This window comes from Rhinopithecus bieti, unplaced genomic scaffold (assembly GCF_001698545.2).
Source record: "Rhinopithecus bieti isolate Rb0 unplaced genomic scaffold, ASM169854v2 scaffold_15437, whole genome shotgun sequence".
NCBI lineage: Eukaryota > Metazoa > Chordata > Mammalia > Primates > Cercopithecidae > Rhinopithecus > Rhinopithecus bieti.
Genome location: NW_016808212.1, coordinates 197,703 through 209,694, shown reverse-complemented (window position 1 = coordinate 209,694; position 11,992 = coordinate 197,703). Strand labels below are relative to the sequence as shown.

Here is an 11,992-nt window from a genome sequence, read left to right as displayed (position 1 = left end):
TGCTGTTTATGCTTTTAGTGTCATAATTAATAAACCGTTACCTAATACAAGTTTATGAAGATTTACTGCTGTTTTCTTCCAAGTCGTATGGTTTTAGCTTTTACATTTACTTCTTTGGTTCATTTTGCCTTAATTTTTGTGTATGTTGAGGTAGGAGCCCAGCTTCATTATTTTCATGTTGACGTTTAGTTGTCCCAGCACCATTTGTTGACAAGATTGTTCTTTTCCCCTCAACTGATCTTGACACCTTTGTGGAAAATCAGTTGTCTATAAATGTAAAGATTTCTTCTGGACTCTCGTTTCTATTGTATTGATTGATCTATATGTCTGGTCTATGCTAGTACCATGCTGGTTTGATTACTGTAGCTTTGCAGTAAGATGTGAAATTAGGAAGTGTGTGAGTCGTTCAGTTTTAGTCTTTCTCAAGATTGCTTTGGCTATTCTGGGTCCCTTGCATTTCCATAGGAATTTTAGGATCAGCTCAGCAATTTCTGGGTCCCTTGCATTTCCATAGGAATTTTAGGATCAGCTCAGCAATTTCTGAAAGAAAATAATAATAATAATAATATCTACCAAAAAAGTGAATTTTGATAGGGATTATATTGAATCTGTAGCTTAATTTGGGGATTGTTGGCATTGTAAAAATACCATGTCTTCCCATCCGTAAACATGGTATGTCTTTCCATCCATGAACATGGGCATCTGTCCTTGAGAACTAGGTTTTAAGGGTTTGTGTTAGTGGAGTGATTCTCAAGCTTTTGGTCTAAGGACCTCTTTATGCTGTTAAACATTACTGAAGACTTCTGAAAGCTTGAGTTTATTATATGGTTTGTCTCCATGTATGGTTTATCTCTATCTGTATTTACTATGTTAGGTATCAAGAATCAATTAATATTAGAAATATACATTTTTAATAATAACAAACCCATTAGGTAATATAAATAACATTGTTTATAAAAGGTAGCAGTATTTCCCAAAACAAAAAATAATTTAGTGGTAAGAGTGACATTGGTTTTTCATGCTTTTGTAAATCTCTTTAATGTCTGACTTAATAGAATCTTGGCTGGATTCTTATCTGCTTTTGCATTTCCTCTCTTAGTACTGTGTTATTTTGGTTGAAGTGTGTGAAGGAAATCTGGCCTCAGGTAATTTATTTCATTATTTTAGTAGTCATTTCATACAAATGAATATTGAGTATTCTTTGAATATTCTTTGATGCTATACCAAAACTCCACTGTGGTTTTGTCCAGAGAATGAGAGCGAAAAAAGCAAAGAACATCTTTGCGTTATTTTGAGAATGGTTTGACTTTGTGGCCCCACTGAAAGGGTTTCTGGGTCTCTGGACTATGCCTGCACCACACATTGAGAACCATTATCTTAGTGAACAGGACTGAGCAGTGTAGTTTCACAAGAAAATTTGCTCACGGAATTGCACTGGATTAATCTGTGTTGAGAAACAACAGCAGAGTGACTTGGATGCTTCTCCTGCATGGGCAGCAGTACCCTTTCTGTAGGAAAGATGACAGGGGACCTTGGACTCAGCAACTGGTGGAATCAGAAAGCGGGATGTTTTATTAAGATGTGCAATAAAATAATACGTTATTTTAAAACTGAGACTCTGGGAGATGAAACGAAGTAAAAAACTTAATCACACATTGTTAGTCTTTTGGTATATTTTCTTCTAGTTTCTTGTTTTTAAGTACTCACAAAGTTTGTTGTGTGAATTTTATAAATATATTGCAACTTTAGTATCTACAGTTTTGTCTTTTAAAAAATCTTTATGCAGTTTTGTGACTATTTTAAGTAATTGTAACATACTACATTAGTTTTTGTTTTTTTGAGGTGGAGTGTTGCTCTGTTGCCCAGACTGGAGTATAGTGGTGCGCTCTCAGCTCACTGCAGTCTCCACCTCCTCGGTTCAAGTGATTCTTGTGCTTCAGCCTCCCGAGTAGCTGGGAATTTTTGTGTTTATTTTAGTAGAGACAGGGTTTCACCAGCCTGCTTGGTCAGGCTGGTCTTGAACTCCTGACTTCATGTGATCTCCCTACCATGGTCTCCCAAAGTGTTGGGATTACAGGCATGAGCCTACTTTCTGTGTTACTTCCACCGTTTTTTTTTTTTTTCTGCTAAGCTGCTGTGAACATCGTTAATAAATTTGTTTACACATTTAATATTATTTCATTAATACAAATTTTAAATAGAAATAAGCATATGAAGTCTTAAGTATGTACTGATAATATATCCAAGTTGGATTTTCTTTTACTTATTATTGTGGACAATTTTATATGTTATGTTATGTTATGTTATTTTTTGAGAAGAGTCTTGCTTTGTTGCTCAGGCTGGAGTACAGTGGCGCGATCTCGGCTCACGCAACCTCGGCCTCCCAGATTCAAGCAGTTCTGCCTTAGCCTCCCGCTGGGACTACAGGCGCACGCCACCATGCGCGACTAATGTTTTGTATTTTAGTAGAAATGGGGTTTCACTGTGTTGCCGAGGCTTGTCACCACCTCCTGAGCTCAGGCAGTCCGCCCGCCTTGGCCTTGGCCTCCCAGAGTGCTGGGATTACAGGTGTGAGCCACTGCGCCTGGCCTATTGTGGACAGTTTTAAACACATAGAAGTAGAGAGGATACTATAGTGATCTTCAGTTAACCAGTCATCTAGCTTTAGCTACCATCAGCTTGCCACCATTCATGTATTTTTGTTTCTTCTCGCCCCTTAAACTGAAAAAATATATATATTGACATATTCTAAAGTAAATTCCAGATGTATATCTTTATTCATGAGTCTTTTAGTTTCTAGCTCTTATAAACAAGATCTTTTATAATAAATATAACAATACTGTGATTGGAACTCAATAAAATTAATAGCAATTTTATCATGTCTTTATTACCTAGGCAACCTTCAAGTTTTCTATGTCAAAATGTTATTTTAAACCTAATTTATTTGACTCAGAATCCAAACACAGCTCTCAGTTCTCTCAGAATCCAAATCACATTGGATTATTTTGGTTAAGGCTTTTCAATTCTGTGGCAATAAAAATAGCTCTCCTTTTAAATGTCTTGTATTTGCTATAGAAATGAGGTCGTCTCTCTTGCCCACATTTTGGATTTAGATGATGGCTTTGTGCTGGTATAATTTAACATGTATTTCCCTAGAATTCCCTTTAAATTGGGAGTAAGATCTAGAGGTGTGATTAAGGCTCTTTTTTGGCATGAGTACTTTGTGAATGGTAGCCTTTGATCACATCAAAAATATAATGCCTAGAGGCCCAGTTTTAATGATAATACTGAAAAATGGCTTCAGTCAGTGTCTCACGTAACCATTTGGAAACCTCCCATCAGTTCTTCACTTGATAATTTTAGCAGACATCAATGATTATTGACTTCATTATTGTATTAGGTATTGGGATACTTTGATTTTTCTGATCCTGTCATTCACTCCCCATTGACTGTGGTTCTTGCTCTGATCAGCTTTTTTGCTTATTCGGAAATGCAGCTCATCCAGGAACGGCAGCTTGAAAGAATTGTTGTCCTTTAGTGATCTTGGGAATAGTGAGTGGGTGTCCTGCAGTCCCAGGGCGAGCAGGTGGTGGTGGTGATAGCTCTCATGATGGCTGCCGACTTGTTTTCCGTGCATTCTTCCTGATCCTGATGTGGTCCCATGCGTGGCTATTGGGAATCCCTCCCTTACTTGGCTGTGGCCTCTGTGTCTTCCTGATGGGACCAGTTGTCTTCATGGCTTCCTGCTTCATGGTAAGATGTCCCAGGCTCATCTCAAATTGAGGAACATTCTACAAAGTAACTAGTACTCTGGAAAAGTGTAGATGAATAAGGCAAGACTGAGGAACTGTGGCGGCTTAAAGGAGACTCCACAGAAGGACAGCTAAGTACACCATGAGGTCCAAGGTCAGAGTCCAGAATAGGAAAAGGAAATCAGTGGTAACAGTGGTGTATCGCAAAGGAAGCCTGTACTGTAGTTTAAAAAGTCACACTTCCAATTTTAAAAAATGACCATGTGGAGTTTACTTAGCTTCTTTAATTTTGTATTCATATCTCCTTTTATGTTGAAAATCTGTGTACCTAACATTAAGGAAATTCGTATCAACTTTATCCTGTTCAGTGTGAATATGTGTAGGCATGTATATATACAGTATGTAAAATAAAATAGCTTCAAAATAATAATACCAACATTTACCTCAAAAAACAAGCCTCCTGAGTACATTTTAAGATTTCTTGATGTGGCCGGGCACTGTGGCTCACTCCGGTAATCCTAGCACTTTGGGAGGCTAAGGTGGGTGGATCACATGAGGTCAGGAGTTCAAGACCAGCCTGATCAACATGACAAAATCCCGTTTCTACTGGGGAAAAAAAAATAAAAGCCAGGTGTGGTGTTGCACACCTGTAATCCCAGCTATTCAGGAGGCTGAGGCACGAGAATTGCTTGAGCTCGGGAAGCAGAGGTTTCAGTGAGCCGAGATTGTGCCATTGCACTCCAGCCTGGGCGACAGAGCAAGACTCTGTCTCAAAAAAAAAGAATTTTTTTTTCTTGGTGAATTTGTAGGATTTTGTGTGTAAATAGCTGTCCTTTAAATTAACAATAATTTGGCCGGGTGGTGGCTCATGCCTGTAATCCCAGCACTTTGGGAGGCCAGGGTGGGCAGATCACGAGGTCAGGAAATCGAGACCATCCTGGCTAACACGGTGAAACCCCGTCTCTACTAAAAATACAAAAAATTAGCTGGGTGTGGTCGCGGGCGCCTGTAGTCCCAGCTACTCGAGAGGCTGAGGCAGGAGAATGGCGTGAAGCCGGGAGGCGGAACTTGCAGTGAGTCGAGATCCCACCACTGCACTCCAGCCTGGGCAACAGAGGGAGACTCTGTCTCAAACAAAACAAAACAAAACAAAATTAATAATTTTTCTCTAAATCATTATGTCACCTACCTGACATATAGTTGTTTATTTGAGGTGGTGTTATATTTTTAAGATTGTCTTGTGTGTCTAGAAAGACCATAATGACTGTTTAATCGTGCAACAAACGTTTCTGGTGTATATGAAAAGAAATTTTTAGAAACTGAATTAAGAGAGTTATGTTCTCCCAAGTGTTGAACAAGGTTGATAAAACTTCTTTTTAGACTGTAGCTTTGATAGATGAAGTTAAAAATATGTTACTAGCATAGAGGCCACAGATAGGAAGGGAGAACATACTTACTCTCTCTGCTTTTTTTTTTTTTTTTTTTTTTTGAGACGGAGTCTCGTTCTGTCGCCCAGGCTGGAGCGCAGTGGCCAGATCTCAGCTCACTGCAAGCTCCGCCTCCCGGGTTTACACCATTCTCCTGCCTCAGCCTCCCGAGTAGATGGGACTACAGGTGCCCGCCACCTCGCCCGGCTAGTTTTTTTGTATTTTTTAGTAGAGACGGGGTTTCACTGTATTAGCCAGGATGGTCTCGATCTCCTGACCTCGTGATCCGCCCGTCTCGGCCTCCCAAAGTGCTGGGATTACAGGCTTGAGCCACCGCGCCCGGCCCTCTCTCTGCTTTTTACATAAAGAGACGTTAAATAAAATCCTCCTGTCCAATTCAGTAAGGCCTGCGAGAGGTGTAAGGCACTGGCAAGTGTGGAGCCTGCCTTCAACTCCTTGGTCTGCTGCGTGGAAATACTTTGCTTTGGCTGGAGGATTCTCTTCTCCCCTTGAATATTTCCCTTTACAATCTAGAGATCTGCTTTTTGGCCATGCCAGGAGGCAGTAATTGATATATTTTAAGTCTCAAAATATTTTAGGTCTCTTGAACCAGTAACAAAAAATTTGTTATTTATTGAAACAGTTGTCAATGCTTGTATCATTCTTTAAATCTCATTCTAGATTCACACCTTAGGTAAATTTAAAAAGCATTAAAATGATACATTATTAACTGTTTAAATGAGGTGACTATCAGTAATCCCTTCTGTTGGAAAACTTTATAAGCCTTTTTTGAAAAACTATCAGATTAGTAATTAAGAGATACATTGGTGTAAAGTTTACTTTTTTTAATAGGATGCAGAGTGTTCAAATCAGGATCACTGCTTTGTGCTGAGACCGTGGCATGGTTACTTTTTTAACCTTTTATTATAGAAAATTTCAAATGTACAAAGGTAGAATAGTATAGTGAACTTCCTTCTCTCAGGTGGAAGAATAACGATGAACCTCTGGGTCTCTGCCCCACATAGTACTTGGAGGAAAATTTCACACATTGTATTATTTTCCCTGTAAATATTTCAGTACACATCTCTAAAAGACAGGGTTTCCTTTTTGTTAAACATAACCACAACATCATTATCACATCTAAGAAAATAGACTCTTTTTTGGTATTTTTCATTGTCCTGTTACTGTTATTTCTCTGATTATCTTTTTTCTTTTTTAGTAATTGGTTTGTTCCCTTTATCCAAGTAAAGTCATAGTCTGACTGACCAGCGTGTGTCTTACATCTCCTTTTGTGTTGAAGAAGTCAGTTGTTCAGAAACTTCCCACTGCCTGGAATCCCTTGGCGGTGAGTTTGTAGTAAGATTTAGGGTCATGGTAACATTTTGATTTTTTTTTTTTTTTTTTTTGCAAGACCACTTCGTATATGGTATTGTTGGTATTTCCATCAGGAGGTATGTAAATTCTGATTGTCTAAAAAAAAATACAAGTATTAAAGTGTTATTTTAATTGTTTTTTATTTTCCTTTTGGCTATCATAAGAATCTTAAAATCTGGAAGTTAATGTTGGTAAAAGCCTCTACAGCACCTTCTATGACTTGCCCATGTGATTGCTAAGCTATTAATATGTCTTTCTGGATTTCATGGTTGTGTGAGAATGGATGTTGAATGACATGCAGGTTTCTTTTACAATGGAATCCATCCGTTCTTTTGTAGAAAACCACCTCAGGGAGTGGGAGCTACTCCCCCGTGTGTTACTTCAACGTCACCTAGAAGTATTTGCTCAAGTTTTTCAGAATCATCTGCATAGTTAACAAAATAATAAAAATAACAATAAAAAGTTGAACTACAAAATTGCAAAATCACAATGTGTTCAGGGATTCTCAGTGCGTCTGAGGCCTGAGAGCCAAGGACCTAGAATCTCAGTCCAGATGTTCCCGAAATCTGTGTCTTCTAAAATTTAGTTACTCACATTTTGTTTGCAAGATCGTTTTGAGTCCTGATAGCATTTATACTAGTACTTAATATATTTCTTTAAATTGATTCACTCTTTTCTTGGTTTAATAAAGACGTTGGTACTGCACAGACATAAAAAGAAGATAATATACATTAAAATGAAGATACATCTGTTAAAATGTAACATTTGTCATACATCCCGTATTTCGGAAAACAGCAACCTCTGTGAAACATTTATTTCAAGCATTTTTTCTGTGCGAGCTTACATTCCAGCTCTGTTCGATCGCACTGAGATGTTTTTGTGATTGATGATACAGTTTACACAATTGGATGAGATTGCTTTTGATCATCAGATTCTTTCATTAACAAGGTTTTGAAAATTTATCACAAGCAGATTATGGTGAATAGGGAGCTCCACTGTATCTTGAAAAACCTGTATGGCTACCTAGGAAGACAAAAATACGTACACTTTTAAAGGTATTTTTTTCTGCCAGTCTGATGTATGTTTTCAGATGTATCTAAAAGATACCTGGGTTAAATAAAATATTTATCTTGTTTGGGAAGCAATGTAGCTTGCAGTGAAAAGAAATGCCTTGAAGTCAGACCTGGATGTCTAGGAATCCTCAGGATACGGGATTGCTACAGTTATCCCTTCTGTAACTGTACAGAAGGGATAACTTTTTGAGACAGAGTTTCACTCTGTCGCTTAGGCTAGAGTATGCTTAGGGGTGATCTCGGCTCACTACAGCCTCTGCCTCCTGGGTTCAAGTGATTCTCCTGCCTCAGCCTCCTGGGTAGCTGGGATTACAGGCACCTGCCACCACGCCTGGCTAATTTTTAGTAGAGATGGGGTTTCACCAGTTTGGCCAGGCTGGTCTCGAACTCCTGACCTCAGGTGATCTGCCTGCCTCAGCCTCTCAAAATGGTGGTGATCCAGTTACTTCTTACGTTGTTTGGAAAAATTGAATGAGATGTTATATGTGAAGTTTAGTGTCTAGACATTGGATTGAGTAAATGCTTCATGAAGAACCACTTCGAAAAACATCATTTCTTTCAATGTCATTTCAACATTATGAGAAAGAAGTCAGTTCTTGGCCAGGACTACTGTCTGTGTGGAGTTTGCACGTTCTCTGCATGTCTGTGTGTGTGTGTGTTTTTTTTTTTTTTGAGACGGAGTCTGGCTCTGTCGTCCAGGCTGGAGTGCAGTAGCCGGATCTCAGCTCACTGCAAGCTCCGCCTTCCGGGTTTACGCCATTCTCCTGCCTCCGCCTCCCAAGTAGCTGGGACTACAGGCGCCCGCCTCGTCGCCCGGCTAGTTTTTTGTATTCTTTAGTAGAGACGGGGTTTCACCGTATTAGCCAGGGTGGTCTCGATCTCCTGACCTTGTGATCCGCCTCTCTCGGCCTCCCAAAGTGCTGGGATTACAGGCTTGAGCCACCGCGCCCGGCCGTCTGTGTGTTTTTTAATGGGTATTCTAGTTTCCTCCCACATCCCAATGGTGTGCATGTTAGGTGGATTTGCTTGTCTGCCTGGTCCCAGTCTGAGTGAGTGAGTGTCAGTGTGTGTATGAGTGGTCCTGTGATGGGATAGTGTCCTGTTGGGGCTGGTTCCCACCTTGCTCCTTGAGCTGCTGGGATAAGCTCTGGCCACCTATCACCCTGAACTGGAATAAGCAGGTTGGGAAATGGATGAATGAATATAAATTATTGTGAAACAAAAATTCATAAAGTCTACTATAATAATATAAATGCACAACGAATAAAGTGCTCAGTGAGCCTGCCCTATTTGTCATCATTAATTTGTTTTTTAACTGCTTGGTGGTAGGAATATTCTTTTTTTTTTTTTCCTCCCGAGTAGCTGGGACTACAGGCATGGCCACCAGGCCCAGCTCATTTTTGTATTTTTAGTAGAGATGGGGTTTTGCCATTTTGGCCAGGCTGGTCTCGCACTCCTGACCTCAGGTGATCCACCTGCCTTGGCCTCCCAAAGTGCTGGGATTTATAGGTGTGAGCCACCGCAACTGACTTTTTTTTAAATTGTGTGTACATAAGGTGTGTAGCACGATGTTTTAATATACATAGTGAAATGGTTACTAGAGTCCAGCCCATTAATATAGCCATTATTTCATGTAATTTTACCCTTCTTTTGTGTTGGTAAAAGCACCTAGAATATACTCTCAGCAAGTTTCTGGTATACAATACAGTATTACAATTGTAGGCCTCATGCTGTACATTAGATCTCTAGACTTACTCAGCCAAAATATCTGTAACTTGGTACCCTTTGACACTGATCTCTTCATTTCCTCCCTACCTGCTAGCCCCCTGGTAGTCACCATTTTTTGTTTTGTTTTTGTGAGACGGAGTTTCACTCTTGTTGCCCAGACTGGAGTGCAATGGCACTGTCTCAGCTCACCGCAACCCCTGCCTCCTGATTTCCAGCGATTCTCCTGCCTCAGCCTCCCGAGTAGTTGGGATTACAGGCATGCACCACCACGCCCAGCTAATTTTGTATTTTTAGTGGAGATGGGGTTTCTCCATGTTGGTGAGGCAGGTCTCGAACTCCTGAGCTCAGGTGATCTGCCTGCCTCGGCCTCCCAGAGTGCTGGGATTATAGGCTTGAGCCCACCGTGCTTGGCACTAGTCACCATTTCATTCTCTGTTTCTATGTATTTGACTTTTTAAGATAGTAGCTTTCACCTATGAGTGAGATCATGCGGTGTTTGTGTTTTTGTGCTGGCATATTTCACTTGGCCAACATCCTTCAGGTTAGCTCACGTTACAGCATACAGCGGGGTTTCCTTCTTTTTAAAGGCTGAATAATATTTCGTTCCATAGCATAGACAGACATGTACAGACATCACGATTTCTGTATCCATTTGTCCATTGATGGACAGCGAGGTGGTTTCTGTGTCTTGACTGTTGTGAAGGATGCTGCAGTCCCCATGGGAGTGCGGATATTCTTACGAGTTGGTGATTTCATTGCCTTTGGTTGAACACTCAGAAAGGAGCATATGGTAGTTCTAGTTTCAAATTTTTGAGCAACCTCCATACTGTTTTCACATGGCTGCACCAATTTACATTCCCACCAACAGTGTGCAAAGGTTCTGTTTCTTCCATGCTCTGTTATCTCTTGTCTTACTGGTAGTAGTCATTCTGACATCGTGAGGTGAAATAGCATTGTGGTTTTATTCTGCATCTCCCCAATAATGAGTGATGCTGAGCACTGTTTCGTATTTCTATTGCCATTTTTATGTCGTCTTGGGAAAAACTCCTATTCATGTCTTTGACCATTTTCTAATCAGGTTATTTATTTTTTGCTATCAAGTGGTGCAAGTTCCTTGTATATCTTGGATAATAAGCCCTCGATTTTCTGTTTTTTTTTAAAGTCTTGAGTTTTCAGGCACAAATGGGTTTATTTGTGTCAGCACGTGGCTTTCCAAGTTTCCCGGTGTGGTCATCTTCACCAGAATGGTGTGAAGAAGAAACTTACTTATTTAAAAAATTAAGTTCACTTCTTGGTGAGTAAGGTACGCATATGGGCAGACTTCTTTAAACTTTTAAATTCAGAGGGATAAACGTGTGTCCTGGAAAACTCAAGGATTTTAATTTTATTTAAATAATCATACTGTGCCCTTCAAATGACCTGTGTAATGTCTTTGCCATTTTACAGCATCCTGAGGTTAGCATCACACGTCTCCCAGTGGAGCCCATGACTTCTGATCAGGACGCTAAGGTTGTGGCTGAACCGCAGACGCAGAGAGTCCAGGAGGGCAAGGACAGTGCTCATCTGGTGGGTGCTGTCGAATGGGGTGGTGGGGAGTCCATTGCTATTTTGATAAAGGATTCTGTACTGGAGTTCATAAGGGGCTCTCAACAGGAACACTGGCACATCTTAGGATCTGCATGTGGATATTCGAGTCTTGTTGGGGAGGACAGGTTTCTTACCCATCTGAGGATCATGGCTGAGACCCCTGTAACAAAAGACAGATGAACAAGAGGAAAGCATACACATGTATTTAGTAATAAGTTGTATGTGACATAGGAGCCTCCACAAAGGAAGAACCCAAGAACTAGGGAAAACTGTGGTGTTTTTTTGCGGAGTCTGATGCAGATGTTGACAGTGCAGAAGCACGATTGGACAAAAGGGATGTGACTTAGAGCTAATAAGCTGGAGAAACAGCAAGGCTGGTGTGTTCAGGGTTTTCTTGACATCCCTGTGTGATATTCCTCCTGGTACAAAGCAGGGCCCTCTGGAAGGGTCTTTAGGGGAATGTTGGCTGTGTCATGGCCTGCTTCGAGGGAGAAGGGGTAAGGAGAATTCTTTCTAGTTTCCTTGGCCTGATTCTGCTGTTTCCTCAAATGTCAATGTGCCGTATTTTTGGGGGAGGAAGCCCTGAGCCCTATCAGTCTGAAAAATGTATAGGTAGCTTTGTAGAGGAAACTCTAAGTAGTAGGTGATAACAAAAACAAAATTGTTATAGCCCTAGATACTTAAAGCCATTTATTTTTTAAAACGAGGATGTGTAGTGATTTGTAAATACTTTAATAACATTATAGTCACTATAGTAGGATGTACTTAAAGAGTTAGGATTTTAATATAAATTTTTTTGACTACTTTTGTTCATTTAAAATTTTATGTCAAGCAGTAATATTTAAAGTTCCAAAATGGCTTTGAGAAAAGTAGCTTTTCTTAGTTTTCCCAAATGAAACTACAAAGAACTTTATCTATGATGTTCATTCAGAATTTAAAAATTTTAAGCCTCCTGCCTTCTGAATATCTTATGAATTCACGAATTTGTCATGTAAAATGTGCATTTCTCAGTGGGTTAAGTTTGGCCCAATTACTGTGGTTTGAAGACGTG

The 11,992-nt window shown here is 40.0% G+C and overlaps 1 protein-coding gene across 4 annotated transcripts in view; it reads left to right on the top strand.

Moving 5' to 3' along the window:
- Positions 1 to 6,399: 6,399 nt before the first annotated feature.
- Positions 6,400 to 11,992, top strand: part of LARP4B (La ribonucleoprotein 4B) — an 84,417-nt gene continuing 78,824 nt past the window's right edge. Inside the window, exons 1-2 of one of the 4 annotated variants that reach the window (XM_017885817.1) lie at positions 6,400 to 6,524; positions 10,801 to 10,920. In XM_017885817.1, coding sequence (XP_017741306.1) covers positions 10,840 to 10,920 — 81 coding nt within the window. In that variant the 5' untranslated portion in view covers positions 6,400 to 6,524; positions 10,801 to 10,839. Of the gene's footprint in view, positions 6,525 to 10,505; positions 10,658 to 10,800; positions 10,921 to 11,992 lie in introns of those variants that run through there. The other 3 variants (XM_017885816.1, XM_017885820.1, XM_017885818.1) reach the window with 3 other exon arrangements.